This window comes from Anopheles maculipalpis, chromosome 2RL (genome assembly GCF_943734695.1).
Source record: "Anopheles maculipalpis chromosome 2RL, idAnoMacuDA_375_x, whole genome shotgun sequence".
Taxonomy (NCBI): Eukaryota; Metazoa; Arthropoda; class Insecta; order Diptera; family Culicidae; genus Anopheles; species Anopheles maculipalpis.
This window is the reverse complement of record NC_064871.1, coordinates 33051387-33075856: the sequence shown is the minus strand read 5'-3', so window position 1 is coordinate 33075856 and position 24470 is coordinate 33051387. Positions and strand designations below refer to the sequence as shown.

The 24470-nt window shown below is 42.7% G+C and overlaps 2 protein-coding genes across 2 annotated transcripts in view; both read left to right on the top strand.

Annotated features, from left to right (window-relative positions):
* The window catches only part of LOC126557318 (serine/threonine-protein kinase Pink1, mitochondrial), a 251977-nt gene that overhangs the window by 100880 nt on the left and 126627 nt on the right, over positions 1 to 24470 (top strand). The gene's annotated exons all lie outside the window — the stretch shown is intronic.
* LOC126556676 (uncharacterized) lies at positions 632 to 24470 on the top strand. Its single transcript, XM_050212093.1, has 3 exons — positions 632 to 796; positions 19673 to 20752; positions 20829 to 24470. The coding sequence occupies exons 1-3, from the start codon at positions 632 to 634 to the stop codon at positions 24468 to 24470; spliced, it is 4887 nt and encodes a 1628-aa protein (XP_050068050.1).

Sequence of the window (24470 nt, the reverse complement as noted above, 5' to 3'; positions counted from 1 at the left end):
TATGTGTGTGCGTGCAAGTTGTTGCTAATGAGAGTAATCGAATATTGCCAATTTGCCATCTTTGCTACTACTGATGGTGAGGTGTATCCGAAGCACTCTTGGTGTCTAACTTAGTGCGTCTGCTAGCATGCTACGGAATGCAACGCGTGAAGAATGGTCGCCGGTGGGTGAAGTGAAAAGTTGATCGGGGGAGAAGTAAAAAAAAAACATCATAATTGTGTAATTTGAGCGCGGAATCGTTCGTTCCTGCTCTTTCGCTCTGTCTGATTCCGGTATTAAACAACTGGCCCACCGTACAGTGAACCCTTCTTCCCAAGGAGAAGAACCTCGTGATGATGGTTTTGCATCTTATACGGTTAACTATCTCGGTGCGATAGTGTGTGGTGAATTAGCAAACTTCAAAAATGGTTTCAATTAAAAATTGCTTACCAACAAAGTGGTGAAGTGAGGTAGAAACAGCCGGATGCAAGCAGATCCTGCGGAGATGATCAAGCATAAGATGGAGAGCTGATGAGATTTGCAAGTTCTCCAGCTCTCTAGTAATCGTGGCCCATTCGTCACTTAGATTGGTAGAACGTCTAATCTACTGTGAATCCGAAAATACAAGTTGACAAGGGCGAACAACTGCAAGATGAACGAATCCATTTCGCGGTCGGAGCAACCGACCCGGGATGACGGTCTGTTCTGTCGGCTGTGCTTCCAGCGGACGACCAATCTGTGCACGCTGTTCCCTCCGACCAACAACAGTGTGAACGACGAGCTGGTTCGAAAGATATTCGAATGCACCAACATAACGGTAAGTAGGCATCGTCCTCTAGGACACAAGTAGTCTTCGAATCGCTGTTGTTGACGGCTTGGAAGTGGAATTCCTATTTCTCAAGCATAAGGAATGTACAAAAGAGCAAGAGAAAGAACGAGAGAGATAGAGGGAACAAGATTTTATTATTTCAATAATAGTTAATGTATGGCGAAGTAGAAAGACACGATCATTTGAATGGAAGGTGGTTACTTAGATTAGTCTACGATTCTCTCTTTTTCTCTCGTACTCTCGCCAGTGGTTGGCGTTTTAATGTTGTTCAGTCAGCGTGCTGAAGCTTCGTGAAGAGTGGGCCATGCCAATGCCGGTCGCATGCATATGTGTATCAGCCGCATGCTCCGCTATGTGTATATGTGTATGTGCATATGGGTGGGTTTGGATGATTTTTCTCGTTGCTTTTGCTTCTACTCCTTTCGTAATAAATACACATTGCCTGGCATAGTAATGGAGGTCGCGCAGTTAGAGTTGGTGCTGAAAAGCACCAGGATTATTGACACTGACAGCGTAGAGGAGGAGCGTAGAGGAGGAGAGGGATGTCGGAGGCAGTAGAGCTAAGCCAGAGTTGTACCAGCGAAAAAGTGAAGAATCGATAAGTGTAGAAAAGACCAAGAATGGAATAGATACAAAAGAACCTATAATGGGGCAGACGGGTGTAGTGTGTGAGTGTGCGGGGCGGCAGGAAGCGAAGAGCATTCACAATTCCATTATTATTATCGGAGCAGTGACCGCGGAGCGCCTGCCAAAGGGGGTATGTGTGTGTTTTGGGTGCGCGGGTGGAGCCCTTCTCCATCCTTCTCCGTCTCCGCGTCCTACAAACTTCCTAGCTTTGATAGAACGAGCAAAAGATAGTGCAACGATTCTTGGTTTGTGCATGTGTGTAGGAGAGAAAGAGAGCAAAACGAGTGAGAGAGAAAGATGAGTGCGCGAGTACAAAAGACGGCACGAGAATATGAATAAGGGAAATGGATAATTCAAAGTTTAATTGCCTGACTTGTTGTTTTTTCATGCCTTTCGTAAGAAGAGCAACGGTAATAATAAAAATACAACACGGAAAAAAACGCGCACACACACACAAACACAAGTTATAAAAAGCAACTTTCAAGAAAGGCAAGAAATAATAGCGTTCGTTCGTCTATAGAAGGACTGTTATAAGCCAACCGTTCCCAAGCTAGCTGCTAGAGAGCAGGGATGAACAACAATGATTTCGAAGGACATTCCGAGATCTTTAATTTAAAATAGTTTGAGTAAAGCTCTACTTTTGCCAAGGTATTTGACTAAATTATTCAGCATAGAATTTGCTTTTAAAATAATTGGATGAACATCAGTCCAAAAACTTTATCAATTGGCTAATAAGACCTCTGGAGGTTGTAGGGTAGGGTGTTATCCAAAAACACGTACCGAATTTCTTGAAAAAGTTTCATTTTCAACTGCAGCATCCTCATTACTCGAAACTAGTTTATAGTTTTTTTAAGCCATTAGTCCATAGTGCAGACTCTATACCTCATTTAGGGCACTGATAGTTCTGAAATGTTTTTGAAAGAATTACGAACATGCCCCCAAAGACCTTGTTTGGTTCGATGGTATAGCAGAAAAAAGTGTCATTCACCCGTACCGTGGCAATAGAGATGGACAGACATGGGAGTCCATTGCTTATAGCAAATGGTCCTACATGCCAACCCAAGAAATTGCTTTCGTATATACAGGGAAAATTAAGCGAAATACCCCAAAAAAAGCGAATGTTTGAGGACATCTTCTCAAACGTCGAATTTGATTGATATTCTTCTTCTTCTTGGCTTAGTGATCCTAGATTATGTCGATCATCAAATGACTTTCTAGACTTGTCTTGTCTTTCTAGACTAGACCTTGTAGTTGGATAGTCAGTCCTCACTACGGGGCATGGAACTCGAACATAGGCCCTGCCGTGTGAAGACTGGAGCCTCTGTCGGATCACCACCGGACTTGCCTGATATTTTGTTCAAAAAGTAACATAATAAATGCTTAAAGAGATAGAAACGATAGTAATTATGATACAAGTGCAAAGTTCATTTGAATTTAAAAAAATGACCCCAAAAAACTCGTCAGGTTTTGAATCATGTAAACAAATGTTGGCTTGCATGAAAATCCCCTGTCGATTGTTGGGCATACAAGCAGTTGAAAAATATCTTTTAAATAATTAAATCTGGTTGTTCACCACTGCTACCGCACTAGTATTGTAAAGTTATATACCAAAGAGATGAAGCTCTCATACCAAGCAGGATGATGAAGCGTCTAAGAAAGGAGGAAAGCAAAGAATGACTAGCTTCAAATGGTTGTAAAAAATTGTTTTCTCTAAACTGTGTTCCGTTCATTTCGTTGAACCGCTTTTCGATAGGGTAAAATTGTTTAAAAAAAAATCATAATACCAACTACCTTAGCTTCAAAACTCGTCCCAATAACCGCCGTTGCGTAGCTTTGGTTTAGCAGACTAATAAAGCGAACAACACAACAAGCACAATAGCACTCCAACTATTCGTGTTCGGCGAATGGTCAGACCTCTGCTTTGATCTGTCGTTATGGAAACCCCCCGGCCATGTTTCCGTTCCTCCAGCGTTGCTGTTTGTTTCTACCTCCGGTGCGCAACTTTTAATTCTCATCCTTTGAAAATTCCGGACAAATTTCGTTTCGTTAAATTTACGAATCAAGCCCAATCTATTTCGCCTTGCTGGTGCGCGTATTATGATGTCGACGATGATGGTTTGCCAGAGTTTCGAAATTGTTATATATTTATTCACGTTATTGCTCTCGTTTTGGAACGCGGGGAACGTTAAGATGATGGATGGAACGGAGAAGAAGAAGCCCCATCAACCCCCCCCCCTCCCCTCCCCTCCCCTGTAAGTATGATGATCTTTCTTTTCTCTATTTGACAATTGAAACCAGAGCGTCAATTGTCGTCGTAGTCGTTGCCGTTGTGCGCTGGCTTGTCCCCATTTTAACACTATGTTGTGAAAAATATCGCTATATTGTTAGTTCTGCTATTACGCTCCCCTCCCCCCCATCCCTCCCCTCTCGCAGCTATATGTCATAACTGTGAATCTTTTATGCTTTTCTCCAATTGCTTCCAACGTACAGGGCAGAGCTGTGTAGCGAGGACATGGCAGAGCTGTATGCGTCAAACTGGCACCAAAGCTGTTCGGGTGTGTTCTGTCTTTGGACTCTTTGCTTTTAAAACGTTCTACTCTCTTTATGTTGGTCCGTTAAAAAACTAAATCTTGTCTCGCGCGGTAAATTTGCTGCATTTATCTCTTCCACGTCTTTTGCACACGCTGCCGACAGCCACAGTTGGTAAGAATTGCTCCATATTCAATTGTACGGAGAGAGCAATTTTTTTTTTTGTAACTGCTATCCTTCAACCAAAATACCTTTTAACAAACTCACCACAATAACCCCTTTTGGGAAGTCATCTCGATCGCGCTTAGTGCCCACAGTGCGCACGAATGAGCATAAAAATCCATCCAATCAAGCAGCAAAATAAAGCATCACGCTATGTGCGGGTTTTTTCGAACTGCAAAACTTTTGTCCACCACTGTTTTACTGCTTTGCTCAGCGTGTCTCTCTCTCTTGGTCTCTCGGTTCTTCGCTTGTTTGGTAGTAGACGAGCGCAAATACACTCATAACGTAAATAGCCCATTTTCATGAAGTTACAAAAGTGTAATTTAGTTTCATGAGTTTTGTAAAAACCATTTGCTCCAGCTCCCTCGTTCGCCTTGAGTGTGTGTGTGTTTGTGAGTTAGTAATGATCGGGTATGGATGTATGGAGCGCGTTTTGCTTATGAATGTGGCGAACACACAGCACATTGCATTTAGTAGCCTATGTTGATGTAAAAGGGGGATGATGATGGAAGGGATAAGCGGGCTAGATATGCCGGGTTTGGGGTAGGAATAGAGAAAATGCGGTAACGAGATATGTTGTATTTCCTATCTCTCTCTTTTCTCTCCTTTGTATTAACTTATTTTTGCCCACCTCCCCACCATACGCCTGCTTACAAGCCCCCTAATCTCTTTACTTCTCCACCATTCAACACATTTGTTGCTGTCATATGCTCTGGTATGCCTTTTTTTCTTTCTTTTGCCAAGTTAAAATCTTCCGCTCTCTTTCCCGTTTATACTGTTGCCTCTCTTTCTCTCTCTCGCACACAACAGCCACACACTTGGGATTCCATGGTGTACTTTAATCGGATAAGCAAAAGAAGTGCTTTCCGTGGTTGGCATGGTTTAGAGTCATGGGGTGGTGGTGTTTGCGCGAGAACGAAACTATGAACTAAGGCGATCGTCCTTTCTCACTCTCGCCTGCTTTTCTTTTTTTGGTTGTTGGTTGATGTTGTATTGTGAAGCAAAGAAAATGTGCATTTTATAGACGATCATTAATCTTCGTACTTCTACTACTACTACTACTCCTCTGCTCTCAGCACGGCGACTCATGTATATTTCACTGTTTTCAGCTTCGTCGTGCGTTCTGCCGTTTTTTAATACTGTATGTAATGTGTTTTTGTTGTTGTGTTGTTGTATGTACTCTACTTCTATTCCGTGTGCCTGTTCTTCGTCCTCTCTTGGTATCTCGGGTTTTACATTCCATTGGCTTCTCCATATTTTTTTTCACTCTCCTCATCATCTTCTTGCTTAATTTTACGTAAATTGTACTTCGTTTCTGTGCCTTCTGGGGTTGTAGTTAAAAAAAAAGATGGTGTATGCTTTTTCCATCCGTTAATAACGATTCGTTTTTATTACTGTAGCTCGTTTCCTTTTTTATTATTATTTTACTTCATTTAAAATCCGTCACTCGCTCCGAACCAATGCCGCGCGTCATTGGTTCGAATTACAAGTGTGTGAGTTTAACCTTACGAGCAATTTAGACGCAAAATTAACAAGTCCTCCAAGTAACCAAGACTGGCATCGTTGACGACGAGTCACATTGTGCAAGATCTCATTCTTTACCCTTTATCTTGGCGTGTGCGTGTGTGTTTGGTTTTATGGTATACGCCACGCTCTCTTTAGTAGACGAAATGTAACAGATATCTAACGCACATGCCCGTATCGCAAGATCCACATGATAATGCTGCCACCACTACGCTGCTTTACACAACAAATATGGGTAGGGCAGAATAAATTGTTCAAGCTCCATTCTTCGGGCCGCCAACATTCGATCAGGACATTTGAAATGTTCCAATGTTTTATCCTCTCACATCTACTTCCCACCTAACCCTCTTCCGTCTGAATCTTCCGAGATCCCAGCTTCTTCTTCTCTCCTTCATAGCGCGCCGGATATGATCATCAATTTATTCCCAGTAGAAAATAGGAGAAAAAGGTCAAAGTATGTCAAGATTCTTTTTTGTTTTCTTTTTCTCTCTCTTTCATCGCCCGCAGAGCATGTTTCCATGGCAAGAAACAATCTGTTTCACATGCTCTTGAAGTATTCGTGCGCGTGCTCTCTCTCTTTCCGTTTAATTTTTGGCTCTCCCGCTCGCTCTCTATGCTTCTCTGTTTCGCATATTGAGCGTTTAGCAACAGCAAGTGTCGTCTGGCCGCTGTCTACTACCGCTTCCGTTGTTTTGCTTCCTGATTCCTTCCTTTTCTTTCTTGTAATTTGGAATCGCCCTCATCCTCAACATAAGGAATCTCTTCTTCCGATGTTCATTCGTGAAGAAATTTTTATTATTGAATGTGAATAATGTGAAAATGTTGTTGTTTCGTTGCTGTCACTCTGTTGCGAATGTGTTACATAATGCTGGGAAACTTGCTTTCTATGTTTGTTTTTTTTTTGTGATAATCAGATAAGAAGTTCTTTACTAGATGCTAAGAATTATTCAGGTTCGATAAACCCTGCTTATAAATCTTCTTCACAATCTTCAGTAGTTAGTTTTTTTTTATGTGTGCGTGCATGCTGCCCGAGTATGCAAGGCCAGTGATCGTTTTTTTATGATGCATAACGATACAACATCAACCCTTCAGGCTCTATTTCTTCCACAGAACTGTGCGATTTCCTATCTCTCTCTATTTTATTGTGAGAATATAAATTTTATTTCATCTTTCAATCTAATTTTTTTTTTCTGAATGTATTAAACATCCACTAGAGAATATTCTACGCCTTCTTATGCATGCCCGGGCCCTCCACATACCCCACCCATTACTCCGCTTGAAGGTGTGGATGTTGTTTTTATTTTTTATTACAACCGCGCGCACCATTGAATTGATTGAATTGATTGGCTTGTTATATTTTTCTGCCCGGTTGTTACGAAGTGTTGTGTGTAGTTTCAAATTCCATTTTTGTATATTTTTCACTCTCCGATCGCACTACCTTTCGTTCGCTTTACCGTTCTCGCTCTCTCCCTTGCCTTTGAGGACTACTCGTTCTCTCTCTGTGTGTCTCTCTCTCTCTCTCTCTCTCTCTCTCGTTCTCTCCTTCTCGTACTCGACGAGCGTTTAAGAGACTGCGCGATTATATTTGATTTGATCCAAGTGTGCGCGGTGCTACTACCCATCAACCCCCAGTCGAGTGCACCTCCTAGATACACTACTGAATAAATGCTATACAATAATGCAGGGGTTTGCAAACATTTCGGAGCAAGGGCCACAGTGTCTTGGAGCCAATCAAGCCGATAATCGATTGGTGGCTCCCAGCATACCGGCGGGAGGGTTACTGTGAACATTTTTTAGTTGGTCTGTTCAATTTTTGTTTTAGAGTTTTGCTACGTTCTTTAACTTTTCTAACTGTGTTTGTATCTTTATAGCTTATTTTTGAAAAATACTTACATCACGACAATTCAGAAAACTCGCTTATATTTTTTTGCGTATTGTAAAATCACAGAAAGAACTATGTGTACTGAAAACTAAAGACTAAACGTAAAGTTAATAGAAAATAAGTCATCGATCCTTAGTTTACAAACTTCATTACGTACTTATAAGGCGGTATTTAAGAAAGGAGCATGTAGCATCAGAGACTCAAAGCCTTTATTACTAAATGAAAAAAATAAAATAAAATCAGGCGGTACTATCGCTTTGCAGTCTTGGTCTGATGTAAAAATCTTCGAAACCGCTCACTGTTTGGCGCCATCGTTTGCCAAACTAATATCTCGGGGATTGTGGCGGCATCATCGAACATCATTCCATCTTAGATCCTGCCTACCACGCCTTCCACGTTCATGTGGACGCCCTAAAAAAACTTTATGCGCTGGTTGCGGGTCTTTCCGTTGTCGACCATCAAATTAGGAAGCTCTTCAAAGAAAAGTTATTTTAAAAATTTGAGTGGATGTTTTATGAGGGCATTTTGCTTTTGTTATAACCAATTATTTTTTATTCTTCTATGAAATTCTCCCCGTGTTCGTAGAAGATATGGTACTAAAGTGGCCAGTCGGACGATCGTATGGAATCCGATATTAAAGCAAAATATTCAGTTTCTCTGTCAAGTTCGGCAGTTTGTAATAATAGCTTATTGATGCGTTCATAAACTTATCATCAGTCAAAACGAACGTTTTCGAAGTTCTTTAATAACATTCTGGAAAAGTATTCGATTTTGATAAGTATTTGTTTTGAAATGGAATTATTTAAAAAAAACTATTTAAACTTTTGCAGTTTCAAACTACAGTTACACATTTTATGAAACAAATCTATACTTTCTGATATACTTTCTTTAGTCTTTTATTAATTTCGGCTACTTTTTAGATGATTTTTGTCTAGTTTTGTTTGCTGCAGGAATAGAGATTGTCCTATAACTTGTAAGGGCACTAGAGCGACAGGTGTTTATTCATACTACAAATGTTCACGTTTAAATTTTAATGTTTACGCTTGATTTATTTATTGCTATATTTAAATAAATACGCCAAGCTTCTAGTTAGAACTTTCTGGCTATTCAAAATGTACAGTACGAACTGTAAGTTGTACAGACTTCAACCGATTTGTTTCCAAATAACTTCAATAATCTAATGGGAAACTGGAGCTCATGAAAACCTAAGCCAGTTTTTGGTTTGGTAACTTTACTACTGTATGCTTGCTCATCTATCTGTCCGAAGCAGGCAAAAACTGTGAGATTTGTTAGTTAAAATCGTCGTACACTCCACAAATTGACATTAGTTACACAAAAGGTTTCGACCGGCACAAACAGTTTAGAAACCCCTGCTCTAAGTACATGCGCCTAGAGATCTAGCTCTCTATCTCTCTATCGGCAGCTGTCAGTGTGTGTGTTGCTGCGATGCTGCTTTGCGCTCATTTGTGTCTAGTTGAATTTTATTACTAACATTGCATAGTGCTAGTTTTACGTACCTTATTTCTGTAGCGGAATTTGCAGCGTCCCCATTTTGTGGCTGGCTGCCTGCCCCCGGTACTTACTGAATGCAAACAACTAAACAACCACCATCGCGCCGCCACCACACAATTGTGCTGTGTGGCCTGGTACATACTATTACTGTTATTGTTGCTGCTGGGTCGATAAATGGTACTTCTAAAGTTTCATTGCCTTCATCCGCCACACCACCATGCTTCTTCACCCATCTATCTCCCTCCCCAGCTCCCCCTCCCTTTCACCCATCCATCCAGATACAGCTGTGGACACACCATGTTCATGTAGACAACTTCTCGTCAATTTCTTTCCGCGTCCGTTGGGGCGAGTTGTGTTTCATTTAAACAATTTTCTCTCTCCTTCTGGTTTCGTTTTGAATTTCTCATCTCGTTTCATTAATTGTATATTCCATGCACATACATCTCGGTGAGTTTTGGAGGGTGATATGCGATCGAAAGAGAAGAAAAAAATGGATGGTGCGGAAGCGTGGAGCCGTGAGGAGGTAGAATTGATTTTCTCGCCTACTTCTTCCGACCTCCTTGGATCATTATATCTTCCTCACTTGCAATCGCTTGCTCTTTCTAACATAATGCTGCTCTTCGCACATCATCATCAACATTAAACATCAGAGGAGCATATGATCAATATCATAATTGTTGTACGGTGCAATACAATCTTGTCTTTTCGTGTGGCATATTGAACATGGTCCGCATGTGTTTGAATGTTGCGATTTAAAACTAGTAGATTTTGAGAAGTTTCAGCTTGAAGCTTGAGTGGAGGATCCGCACAAATCATATTGTCAGCGGACGATGGACAATTACATAATCCACCACACAAACGATACGATTTTTGTCGTATATTCATGCATTTCCGGCTGGTTTAAATTTCCAGCATTGGAGGATAAAAGAAACAATGAGGTGTGTGTGTGGATTAAACGGGGAGGAATCATAAAATGAAACAAGCTCGAGCACACAATTTTCCAAATCGAACGAATCCAACGAACGAGAACGCCGGCTGCCAATGTTGCCGCGCGGCCCGTGTTCAATCAATCGATTCCTGAGCACAAACCGACAGACTTCTCCCGAATGCTCGTTATTCGCTCAGTTTTATGTTTTTCTGTGTTTTCAACATTTTTTTTCCTGACACAAATGAGCATCGAAAGCATGAGAATACGTGCAATAATGGCATGAGCTAATGGTTATAATAATCATAAAACAGAGACTATCCAGAAGAGTGCACCACACTCCGAAAAGCGGGCACAACCGACAACGGATCTCGTCGGTGTCCGTGGATGAACATGCCAAGCACACAAACACACACACACACTCAACCATTCAAACGCGAAGAATGAACTGCCGACAAAGTCCCCCCCCCCATCCCCATTCCCTCTGGGCGGACTCCTCCACCGCGCAAAGGACCATCCTCCAGCCGGGAGGGTCACAGGTATGGCAAGATCCGTCAAACCTGAAGACCGCTTTTTAAAAAAGCATAAAAATCATAATAAGCGGATGATTTTTGTTGTTTTTGCTCCTTTTTGTGAAAATTGGTTGTGGTGGTGTTGGTGGTCGGGTTGGCCAGGGTTGGCAGAAGGAATATTTTAATGTTTTGCTGTTGTTGTTTTTGTTGTTGATGATGTTGTTGTTCTACTTGTACACGGCCTGGACATGTTGTTGTTTGGCGGTAAAAGAAGTGCTGCGTCGTGCGGCATTCGGCGAGCTATGTTTGTTGCTGCTTTTCGTCGGCCTCTATGGAAGCACGGAAAAACTGTTTTTTTTTTCTTCTTGAAAACGATAAAATCACACACTAAAAAAAGTTACAAAAATTGTAAAAAACGGTACACACGGGGAAAATGGGGCCATCGCTTTGGGAAAAACAACAAGCGTGAAAGAATCACAACAATAATAATACAGCGATGGCACAGAAAAGGGCTCCCCTTCCCAACGATAGGGCAGGGAGGGGAGCGGGAAGCAGGGTAGCATCAAATTTCCCTTGTCCCCTTTGTCGCCATCGGCTCGCGTCGGCCATCTATTTTCGCACGCAATGATTTCGTCACTGTACGAGATGAGAAATGATGAAATATTACTCATTTTTATTATGCACGGAAATTCGAGCGCTTCGGGCTTTTTCGTTTCCTGGGCACGCACGCAGGACACTCATTTCCCACGGCTTGAATTTTTCCGTGCCTCTCTGTGCTGCGTGCTATCGCATGTACAGTCTGTTATCTTAAGGAAAATTGTTTAACTGAGGTCTTGTGCGGTGAGCTTTTTGTTTAGATTTAGAGAGAGATTTGTATCTTTTCTCTGATGATGGTTGATGAATTTCTGCATATAGATTTTTTTGTGATTTTGATGTGGATCGTCCTTACCTCCAAGAGCGAGCTTATTATACCTACAGTAAAGGACAATAGAGTAAGGCCACGACTTTAGACGATTTTCGTAAATCCTAGTTAAAGATTTTGTAAAAATGAATATATCTTTGGGTTAATCGAGAAAGCAATCTATTTCTAACCTCTTTTTGTCATTGTGATGCAAACAATCCATTTGTCAACAATTTATTAAATTTCATATAAAAATCTCCTTTGTTCTGACCACTTGAGTACTTCTTCCATTTTAAAATTTTAGCAAAAGCTAGTTCAGCTATTATAAAATTTGAATTTTTGTGTCTCAATTTTATACTACTGTGCCCGAAAAATAAAATGACTTTGCGTTTTTTTGTTAAATGATTTTTTTTATAAGGCCACACGAAGGTCATAACCTTCGAAGTAATCCCCTTCCGATGCAATGCACCTATTCCACCTCTTCTACCACTCCTCGAAGCAGGTGGAAAACGCGGATGCTGGGATGTGCTTTAGTTCTGCCGTCGCTGCGGCTTCTATCTCCTCGATAGTGTCAAAACGACGTCCCCGAAGCGGCCGTTTTAGCTTGTTGAACAGCCAGAAGTCGGCTGGTGCCAAATGTGGCGAATACGGCGGTTGCGGAACAATATGGGTGTGCCAGTTGTTGCGAAAAACTCCCTCAAAATGATGGCCGTATGGGATGGCCATCGTGGTGCAAAAACCAGCTATTGTTTTTCCACAAATCCGGCCGCTTTCGCCGGATGAAGGTTCCGAAAGGTCTCGTATCGTCAACCGACGATTGTTGACCACCAAATCCTTGATTTGGACGACGTGAGCGTCGTCGATCGAGGTGGATGGTCTTCCCGGACGCTCTTCGTCTTCGACCTTCTCACAGCCATTCTTGAAATCACTGTACCATTTTTACACATTTTTCTTCGACTTAGATTCTTCCCCGAAGGCTTTTTGTAGCATCCGCAATATTTCCGCAGCGTTTATTTCATTGCGCAAACAAAATTTGATACAGGCGCGCTGCTCCACAAACTTGAATATGGTCAATATGGACAAAAACACTTGGCGCAGCTCCGAAAACAAATTGTCACTCATAGCCGGGTTGATGTGACTTGAAAAACATACATATTGACAGAGGAAAAATAAAAACAAGGAGCTTCTTTTGGCGCGCGAAATTTGACATCCAATGTCACCTTACTTTTCGGACACAGTAGTATTCCTTTCCGAGTTTTCATCCTAACACATTATTTCGGTGAATTCTGAACGAAAATTGTGGCAGAAAATCAAGTTATATGCGGATATGTTCTTTCACGTTATAGAATGGTTATACCTTACATTTGATTTCCTTATTCTCTGATGAGTAGCTTCAAGAGCGCCACATCCCATCCAAGGTTTCAAGAATGCAACGTTTTCTTGTCTGGGGATGCTTTGCGCGGGTTAAATCAAGTCAGACTAAAGTCAAAACAAGATTACCTGTGAGCAAGGCTATCTGATCATTATTCCTAAACCTTAATGAAATTCTGATCCCAAACTGATCGAAAATTTGATTAATTTTAGTGTTATAATGTTTGTTAGATGTAATTGATGTAATAAAAATTGATGTTAATCGAATTAGCTTAAAGCTCTAGTAGAAATCATAACAGAAAGGGCATGCCTAGCTATTCAATAAATTGTTGAATACTTTTACATCTCTTTCGCGGGGCACCGATGAGGAGGCAGCGGTCGTTACACGGGGCAAGACTAGGGTTAAAATTCCATCCGGTTCGTTCCCCGGTAGCGAGGACAAACTATTGAATTACTTGGGTTTATTTGTATGTCTTGTAAGCCATTCGATGTCCGATGTTACCTAGTAGCGGTCGTAGATCCAAGAATATGTATTTCTATCGAAGAAATCTTTTATTTTTTAAGAGTTTTGGTTTTAAATCTTGATTGGTATAAGTGTTTTTGAACGGAAGAAATAGGAAATTGAAAAACAATACAAGATCACCTTCGTTTGTTGACCACAGTAAAAAATAAAAACATAAAATAATTAAATTTGGAATAATGACGACAAAATGTTGGGGATATCATGAAAATTGTGTGACAGAATCTTAAATACTTGGAAAACCAGGATAAAATTTCTTTGCAATCTAAGTACAGGGATGTACATATCTTCACGACGTATTCCCCTGGTTATACTATTTTTTTTTCACGAAAATTCAATATTCTTTGCATGGCGAAAACTTTAAATATATAACATTCAAAATTAGCATTGGTCGGAAAAATGTGGCTGCCCTGTTGGCTGTACACAAAATCACGACAGCGATAGAGTAAAAGCATAAACCTAAACGTATTGGTGTAACAGTTGAAAATGTGTTGGTCTATCACAACCAATTTTAATATTCAAGATGCCTGTTTTATCGATGTTCCCGATGCTTCCTTTCTCTCTCTCTCCCTCCATCACGTTTTAAAATATGGAAAAGAAAAACATTAGCCAAACGAAAAGCAACATATCTTTCTTAACGATTTTATTCATTTGGCTTTTTTGTTTGTCCAACTTTTGACTCTACCTCCTCTGTTCGTCAGGATTTGTGCTGTTTTGCTGTTGGGTCAGCCTTATGAACGATAAAAACTCTTTCTGCTTTCTACAGGTGCACCTTTTTGTCTCAAAATTTTCTTGTTGTTTGAATGTTTGTTATTACAACATTCGTTTTTATATATATTTTGTGCTTGTTATAGTAACCTGAGTGGTGTGTTGTATGATTGTGCAGCTCTTCGAGACGGGGAATGAAATTGTACGCTGCGCCCGATGGTGAAACAAAGTGTCTGTAAGGTTTATTTAGTTGAAAGTTTTGTAATGCAAAAATGAAAAAAGCAGATACACACACACACACAAACAGACAAAACAAGTACAATAAATTGGCATTCCAGGCGCAAGATGTGCCATGTGGTGTGGATGGGAGGGAGGTGCTTGGTGGCCCGGCAAAGCACGGAAAGTGCGATGCGATTGTGTTGGGCAAAAAGCGTTTCCAGAGAAGAAAAGCAGCCAAACAGACACTTATTCGCGCGTATGTGTGTGATACGCGAGTTGTACATATACTACGCACAGTGAGCATAACGCCCATGAAGCACAGCAAACAGTAAAAGGAACACGAAATCGAGGAGAGGAGGGAACACGGGCTGCGCGGCTGGGAAGGACTGAGGGGGAAGAAAATGCAAATCTACATACCAGTCGCAATGCAACATCTCCATAGTCGTCGATGTGCGGCCGATGCTCGTGGCCGCGTCTTGAAGCTTGTGGCTTAAATGTCGGGAGAGAACTCGGTTGGTTGGTCTAGAATATCTTGTTTTTCACATCGATACTTGAGCTTTTTTTTTGTTTTGAAGATACATACACATCTTGATGTAACAGAGTTTCTCAACTGTATATTTAGAGGACACAAAGATCAGTGTTTGGAGTTGGTACGGGAGTGGGTACATTTAAATCGAAACAAATATCAATTGCAAATGTGGAGTTTCATCCTTGAACAAGATGGATTATCCTGCCAGCTTCACTAACGAAACACTTACACACAAATAGCACACCATCATCATTAGTTTTACGATCGATCATCAATTCAGTCGAGAGAGAGAGAGAGAGAGAGAGAGAGAGAGAGAGAGAGAGAGAGAGAGAGAGAGAGAGAGAAGGATCCCATTTCCAACATTGATTGGGAAACCCTGTTTGGTATAAAAGTTCCTTCGAGTAGACACAATTGGACGTGACTTAGCATTTTGCATCAGCAATCGTAGTAGGTTATGGTGTGTCGGGTAGCCATTCTAACGACGTCGCTAGCTCTTCGCTAGCTGGTAAAACTACGCAAGAAATGTGTGTAATCTTGATGTTTTTGTGTCTTAGTTCTATCATAATTGTTTTCAATTCTTTTACTCGTCTTTGTCGAGTGAGTGAGAGATCTTGAAAGTTTCTTCGCTGGGTAGGGCAAAGAGTTGGCCAACCGGGGGCAATATGGCGACCGGGCTGTGTAATGCGAAGTGAAAAAAAGCTAGAGTGGTTTGTAGAAAGAACGCGATTAATATAACGAACAATTTTAGTTGAACAATTCTAAAGTTTTACTCAAACTCCTAACACGCAAATACGCAAAACCACAAAACAGCTAGAAACAGTTGCCAATCACAAAGTCATTGAAAATTCAACATTTATGTCGCAAACTCAATACGATTGACCTTGTGTGTCATTGTGTTGCTATGCAAAATGGAGTCTACTGTGTCGTCAGCGAATTACAGACTAAACTGGTCTGGTTTACACTTAATTTGAGTGTGCTTCTTAGTCTATGCATGTTCCAAATAGTTTTAAATTTTTGTGCGAGGTTTTGGAATTTTTGGACAATTAAATGACGTCAATCGTTGCATTGAACCAGCTGGACATCTCAGTTTACACTACCAAAAGCTGACCTTTTAAAAGCCGTGTTAGTTGGCATCAGCTGAACCTGTTATTGTTTATTATACCTTTTTTCTGTTTCTTTTTGGACACTGCAATATAAAAACCACACACACTATAAAACAGTAAACTTATTATATTATTCAATTAAATTACTTACTGCAATTATATTGTTTTTGCTGTTTGGGCGCTGGTTGGTGCTTCACTCATTTGAATACTAATTTAATTCACAATCTGATGACATTCGTAGAAATTGCCGTTTAGACAGTCCCATGGTTCCAATCGTGATTTAACATTGAGCATTGATTAGTAATTCTAGTTTCTTATCGTTAGCGACAAAGATACTCGTGAAGTCCTCAGTATTTAAAGGTGAATGACCTTGAAGAGCTAAATAGACTTGCTAACAAATGCAAAACAAATGAAGAACTATACAGATTTTGATTGTTGTTTAGTCGTGATGTTTTTGGAAAACATTTCGGAATAATTAAAAACGGATTTAAGACCAAATTTTGTTGTTATTCTTAGATCGCTCAGAGGATGGACGATGTGTTTACGCAAGTTTAAAGAGTTTTTATTTTGCAATTTTTACAAACTCTCCCAAGAACTCCCGCCTTGATCAACTCCAAAACTGTTCCCATACATTATCTCAAACCGGATGTCCGCAACGTTCCCACAGTTCTGTTTTGAAGCATGTGACGCTACAATTTTATCAAAATTGCACACACCAAAAAATAGGTGCTTCGATTCCTGTACTATGCTGTAATGTAGTAGTCGATTATTCTGTTTATCGATTTATGTCATTGTCCTCTCCACTCTACTTCCCTACTACCCCACTGCCTACGGTACTGCCGCGGAACAATAATGCCATCGCATTGCTCGGTTGCTCGGCACGTAAATTAGTTTTTTATATGTATATTTAACTTATCTTGTTAGCTATTGTGCTGTAAAAAAAAAACAAACACACACACACTAAAAGCTTCATCATCGTTACGTCCGATGTGCCCGAGGTCATTCGAAGGGGTGTTTTTCCAATATTATTTTCTAAATCAAAAAACCGACGTCGTCGTCGATGGCGCGACGAGCCTGTCCGTCGATAAAATGTTGTTAAACACACACACACACACACACGTGCGCGTACATATAACTTTTTTTTTACCCATACATTCCCACACAGCACAATGATCGATGTTTTATGTCGGAGAAACAGATTTAAAAGATTGTTATATTGTTCCTTTTGTGTGTCTTCGAGTTCGCTCTCTTTCTCTCCCATGTTACTTCTCAATATTTCTCTCTTTCCTGCTGGGCAGACATATTTTATATTAAACCGCGTCCCCCCCTAGCAACATGCCCATCCCCTGCGTGGCATGCTCGGATGCAAGAAAATATGAGAAACGTAAAACGAACATTCGATGCTTGGTTTTACGTTGCACAATTAGTGTAATTAGATGAGCCAGAAGGAAAAGAATAGGAAAATGGGCAAGCGAACACAAAGAAGAAAAGCACAAGCACACACATACACAAACACACAAATCATTCATTTGCATTAGATAGAGCGAAAATGTAATAATGTACTGTGGATTGAAGATATGATGTGTTTTGCAATAGCAGGAAGAAACATAAGCGAGAGAGAGAGAGAGTTAGTCAACCGTGCACCACCGACACCGGTGCAGGCAATGCCGCCGTTACACCTTTCGAATGGAATATGAAACCTTGCAATTGTAACTGTACAACTGCATGATATGCGTTTCGAAGGTTTCGAAAACGTATAAAGTTCTAGTTACGCACAATGTTACTTGCTAGTTCCGGAAACCCCATATCTACATATCTCCTCATCAGGAGTTTGTTTGGCGCGGGACATGTAGGGTGAACCTACCGGACAATTTTAAAATCAATATATCAATATTTAAATAAAGAATTCCTCGTTACGCAATTGGAATTTCGATCCACATTATTTCCCGCAAGTCGTCCACACCATGCGCCTGTCCCGTCAAATGACAAACAGGTTCACTTATCGGCAAACACAAACCCGGTTCCGTTCCAGTATTTTATGTATGACGCTGCCAGTTTTCAAATATTTTGTACTTTTTCTCCAACCATTCTTTTTTGGTATTATTGTTCCATCCATCACCCGCGTGTGTGTGTGTGTGTTGTCGCTGATAGACGACTCCGATGATGGCTGGCCCAAGTTAAGCAATGCCTCACCCCACTACTCTTTAGACGGGATTCCCTTATCTTTTTCCTTTACTATTTCGGGACTGGAAACTCTCCAATATCATTCGGTCGTGGCAACACAGACGTCCCACCACCATGTTCATGTTCTTACTCCAACGCTCCAGAGCTCCTTTCTAAGGTTGACAATCTGTAATAGGCGAGCAGTTCAAGCTTTTGTCGCCCTTTAGTTTGTTGGTCTACCATATCTTGCGCAAATTGTGTATAGTATCAATCAATGCTGTATAGTTGACGATAACAGAGCTCACAGAGTGCTTGTTCCCAGAACCTTGGATTCGATTGGTCCACAAGCGATTTTGTCGTGTTTGTCATCGATTAACAATTGCGTTTATTGATGATCATATTTGCGGCTAAATGTTTCGAGCGATCCGTTTTTATGCAAGTGTATTAACTAAAGCTATTAAAAATGACGTTCCTTATTTTATACGTTCAAAAAGTATGTTTTTTTTTCTGGATCCACCCAACTGTCGATCTTCTTCAGGATTTCATCCTCTATGCACATATAACTTTCAATAGCATGATCAATTTAGGGACGGCACGGTGGTCTAGGCGACAACGGGGCCAGTTTTCACACGACAGGACCTGCGTACAAATTCCCATCCGGACCCGTCCCCCCGTATGAGGACTTCTGACTATCCACGTACGTGGTATTATTGGGCAAGTCTTTTAAGCCATTCGATGTCCGGCGTGACCTAAAAGTAAGAAGGTCGCTAAGCCAAGAAGAAGAAGAGAAACATGTTCAAAATAACGAAGGACGTAACTGATTGAAGATTTGTACGTAATCGTTATGAATTTTATTCCTCGTGAGCGCAGAAGTTAAAGATCGTGAAACATATCCTAGCTAACAACTTTAACTACTCTGAATTTTAACCTTTCCTCTAGCTTCTCAAGAAATACTCTTCAAATCCTGTAAAAACTGATTAGAAAAACCGAACCTTAACCGTCCGGTGACGTGGGTCTATGAGAAATTGGCGTTTATGTCACAATTATTTAAAATTAATGATTTTGTAACGAGTTTTTGTAAAAATACCATGCTAATGGTTGAGTGCGTCGACGATCTCGCAGACCTCGAATTGACCATTGAATCCCTCGAATTCACAACAACATGTATTTTGTTGTGAAGAACCATCTAGAAGGATCTTATGCAATCATCCTCTAGTCATGACGGAGAATAGGAGCTAGTCTTCAAGGTCGGGAAAGAGTTGAATAAAAAATGAACAATAAATTTTACGTTCCATTAGTTAGTTGTATTTAGGATTACATCTGAATTTAGTTTCTTGGGCAATGTATTGTAGGTGTATTTTCATTGCCATCTCAAATTAGTCAAATGTATTAATGCATTATTTAAGATCAAACATTGTACCTTCAAAGCTCACTCTTGTTCTCAAAGACTTAAGTATGTGTTTTTGTTACGTGTTACGATGTGATCAAGAGTTTGCAAATGATCTTACGAAATGCCATGAAAGTTAGAATGGATGACTCGATGGATGATTCTTGAAAGCAGATGGTAACAAACACCTCTAATAAAAAATTTGCCCTTCTATTTTCTCTTTTTTGCAGCTAAGCCTGCGCGAAGATCGTGATGCACACATATGCGCCAACTGTATCATCCGCATCGAGTCCTTCTACAAGTACAAAACCCAGTGCATGGAAAACGATCGGATACTACGCAGGAAGCGTGTCTGTTTCTTTGCCGGGTTGGGCCTAGCAGCCGATCCAGGTGACAACGATCGTTCGTACAATAAACGGCGCCGTTTGTCAACGAATGGAGACGGTGGTGAAGGTGCAACGGATGAGCACGAGGACGAGGAGTTAACAACGGTGGACCGTAAACGATACCGGGTGGACGGAACTGTTTCGGAAGATTTAAAGAAGCTGCAAAATGGCACTGCTTCGGAAGAAGGTGACGATGCGGATGCGAATGGTGATGTCTATGAGGAAGCAAATCAGAGCAAACATCTTGCTGGTTCGTATCAAATTAAGCAGGAAACTCCCGAAGCGGACGATGAGGATGATGACCGCAAACCGCCACCGCAGCCGTACGACCAAGACGATGACGAAGAAGAGGAGTACTTCAATCCGAACCAATTCCTAGCTCAGGAGACTAAGATCGATGAAGAAGCGGTGGGAAATGAGGCTGGCAATGATGGTAGTTCCGATGGCGATGCATTTGTGCGCAATGGTACTCCTGAGGAGGATGGGTCGACGATCGTGCACCCTCCTTATGAGCGTGGTTGGAAAACGATAGAATTTGCACCGCAGCCAGGTTCGTCCGGGTTGAAAACATTGAAAATTACGGACTATTCTAACATCACCGGTAAGCGTGGACGACCGCAGCGGTTTATGGCAGAAATGCTATCGATGGCGGCGGGAAGCAATAACGTGCTGCCTTACCAGCATAGTGAAGCCGTCTATCAGCAGTTGCAGCGGCTGAATGGATTGGCATGTGGAAGACTACAGCCCGATGAAGTTGCCAGGTTGCCGCAGCTTGTGCCAGCACCATCTAACTCCGTGACGAGTAGCACCGCACGCAGCTTGGGTGGAGTGATCGAACCTACGAAAAAGGTGCAAAAGTTCCTGGACGATGGATTGCGCGAGTTGATCTACAATGCAGGAGCTCCAAATCCTCACTACTCTAGGGTATGCATCAAAAGGTTCCCAATAAAATTTCGATCGTCCGCTAATGTTTTATCTATCTCTCCTGTCCCACTTTTAGGATGGTGGATCAACGGATTTCAAAGTCGTAAAGGCACGGTTCAACTCGTACAACATCATATTTGACGACAATCGATTTCTGCGTCGCAACAAATCCGTCAGCGGACTACCGAAGTGGTACTGGGCCTGCAGCGTAACTGGCTGTCCGGTGAAGATATGCAGCTACGCCGGACGATTGTTTAAAACGAACGAACTGTCTCATACGCACGCACCAACGGAACCGGACGCCGATAGCAAGTACGAAACTATTCAACCCGATCCGATCGAAGCGGAACAGTTGCAGCGGCAACTCTTGCTGCAGCAACAGCAACAGCACCAGATGCAGCAGCAGCGTCTTTTACGGCAACAGCAGCAGCAACAACTACTACGCCAACGTCAGGTAGAACTTACACAGCGTCGAGTTGCGGCAGCAGCAGCACTAATGGCGGCCGCTGCTGCAAACGCGTCGGAGCAGGATCACGCTAAGCAGCAGGCGGACAGCAGCAACAGTTGCTTGGAAGAATTGATTGTTTCACGCAAACACTACGAACTTCGGCTGGCAAACGATGGTACGGAGATGCTTCTGTATGCTGGACACACTCACGGGCTGATTATGACCCGGAAGGATGGTGTACGGGTGTATCGCTGTACGAGTATCGTTGGTGGGTCGGAAGATATTGCTGGTCGACCATGTACGGACACGGTGTTCCTTCGAACCGACGGGCGCATAGCGAAGGTATGCAAGGAAGAAAATGTTGACTACGAGATGCCACTTTCGTCGGACGGACTTTCGGACCGCTATCGAGCGGCTGCAACTGAAGAGGACGATAAACGTCGCCGTCCGCAGAAGATTATCGTGTACGAGGGCTATCGTTACAAGTACTGCCATGCCCGGCCCGAGGGTAGCTTCTACTGGCGGTGTGTACTGCGCCACGATAAGGACTGCCTGGCGTCCATTCAAACGAAGCGTAATCTCGAGTTTTTGAACGTTAACGATCAACCGCACAATCACGACCCGCCGGATCCGTCCGAACCGCACGAGAATGCGATGCTGTGCGAGATCCGACTTCCGGCCAAGGGTGAACCAACGGAAGGATCGACCGATTTTAAGCTGGTCAAGAGTGGACAAAAGCGAGAGTTCTTGATTTACAAGGGTTATCGGTACTACTTTCAGTACGAGTCGAAGAACGGTCGCCGATCGTACCGGTGTACGATGTTTAAGAACTGTCCGGCGGGTGCTTTTTTGCTTCCGAACAGTACGATCCAGGAGGCGAAAAACTTTATCCACACGCATCCACCGGTCGAGGATATGGATAAGTACATCACAAAGGATAGTCTGATAACGAGCCCAATCAAACATCCTTCGGATGCTGCTAGTGGCGCTGCTAAGCGAACATTGGATGAATCGGAAGAATGGAAGAACGCCCTGGCAGCAGGTGGCACAGGCAATGGTGCGGGTCTTGAACCACTGAGCAAAGATCCTGAGGTGGCCCGCCGGAACGGGTACCGAATCATCAAGAACTACAAAAACAAAGAGATCATGATCTATCTCGGTTGGCGTTACTTTGAGGACTACAAGAAGAAGAGCGGTGGACAGGTGTGGCGTTGTTCGTCCCATCGGTTGTGTCGCGGTTCGGTCCACCTGTTCCCTGATGGATCAATCAACTTTGCCAAGCTGGTCGATCACAATCATTCACCACCGAAGAAGATTATTAGCCATTCGTCGGTTGATGGTGGGTTTATGAAGGGAGGAGTTCTTGATGGTTCTGCCGGCGAGGCTCAGCGGTCTTTAGTGGCCGATGGAAATGGTGGTGATGAGTCAGTGCTAGGTGGTGGAGCAACGTACCATCGCTACATCACGCACCAAGGACATCGGTTTCGTTTTGCAACACGCAAGCGTGAAGGAACCATTTACTGGCGATGTGCGATGCGTTTGGAGACAAAATGTCCGGTTTCGTTTCACACGAAAGAGGACACGTACGAGCTGGTTAGTACGAGGAATCATGAACACAACCATCCTATACCGGCAGTGTGGCCGGAGGTGGCTGGTGGACAAATTAATGAAGAACTGCCGAAAGTTCGCATGCCAGCAGAGGAGATTGGGACGACCGATTTCATCTTGACGAAAAATTCCAAAGGACGCGATTTGGTACTGTATCGGAATGGGCGCTTTTATCTGGACTATTCGCGGAAAGATGGCAAGATTGTGTTTCGCTGTTCGGCGGTATCAGGTTGCCGAGCGACAGTACTTTTGCTGCCAAACAAGACGCTGCAGGTAGCGCAGGACTTTAGTCACAATCATCCGACGTCCGTCGATGGTTGTTGGGATGATGCGGAATCGACGGCGGTGGTGGAAAAACAGTCGGCTGCTGCAATGCCAGAACTGATCGAGCTGAAGTCTGACGAAGAGGATGAGGATGATCCGATCCAACCTTCGAGAGTCGAATCGATGCTTCCAAAGATTATCCTTTATGATGGATTTCAGTATCGCTTCATTTCACGCCATCCGACCGAGCAAAGTGCCTTCTTCCGGTGCTTTAACTTTGACGCCAAGAAGAACCAATGTCACGCCTCGCTCTATACCGACCTGAATGGGGTCATCATACAGACCAATCGACAACCACACAATCACGAGCAGGGCGATTATCTGATGGGACCGGACAAGTACCACCAGCCGCAGCAGCAGCATCAGGAACAGCAGCGACAAAACACGCGTGATCTGATCGGTACGCACGATTACAAGATCGTGAAGAATTGGAAAAATCGTGACGTGCTAGTGTTTCAAAACTGTCGCTACTTTTTGCATTATGTGCGCAAAGATGGACGTAAAGTTTGGCGCTGTTCAGCGATTCGTAGCTGTCACGCAGCGGTCTATCTGAATGCGGACGGAACGGTCGACCAGTTCCGCGGGCAGCACGTGCACGAGATTCGTCCGGAAGGTGAGCCAAGGCGACGAAGGCGTCGGAAAAAGTCTGAATTAATGTTTCCGTACGGCGTCGGATCGGCGGCGGGTGGCATGTTTAACAATCCGGCAGGGATACTGGCTGCGGAAATGATGACCCGCGGCATTGGTGGTGGTGTCAGTATTAATGGAGCTGCAGCTTCATTGAATGGGTCGCTGATCAATGGTGGTGGAAGCAATTTAGGATCGAATGAGTGGATCGATTACAGCGATTATGGTATACAGATGAGCGGTTCCTCGAATGATACTGCGGGCGAAAGTGCAGTAGTAGCAGCAGTAGCAGCAGCAGCGGCAACAGGTCGTACGAATAACGAGAACGGAACTCATTCACTTTGGGATCAGTTCCAGCCTGGGCAGAGTGGTGGTGGAAATGAAGGGGAAGGGTTTGACCTTGCCTACCATTCGGTGTTTGGTAGCCAGGAAAGCTTTAACACGTATGCCGTCCATGCACTTGCACAACATCACCTTCAGCAACAGCAGCAGCTGCAACAGCGATCAGCGGCTCGCCTTCAGCAACAGTTGCATCAACAGTTACTACTGAATGGTGGAGGACAGCAAGATCGTGCCTCCACTCAACAGCAACAGGACAACAGTAGCAGCGATCTGGAAGAGTATGATCTGTCCGGCGATCCTGCCAGCGGTGACGAACATCCGATGATCGACATCACACCGGAGGTAAAGATTGAAGGTGAGGATCTCTGA

Coding starts and splice junctions, on each gene's coding strand:
- LOC126556676 (XM_050212093.1), top strand. CDS start 632: ATGAACGAATCCATTTCGCGGTCGGAGCAACCGACCCGGGATGACGGT. Junction 797..19,672: donor TCGAATGCACCAACATAACG/GTAAGTAGGCAT, acceptor TCTTTTTTGCAG/CTAAGCCTGCGCGAAGATCG. Junction 20,753..20,828: donor CAAATCCTCACTACTCTAGG/GTATGCATCAAA, acceptor TCCCACTTTTAG/GATGGTGGATCAACGGATTT.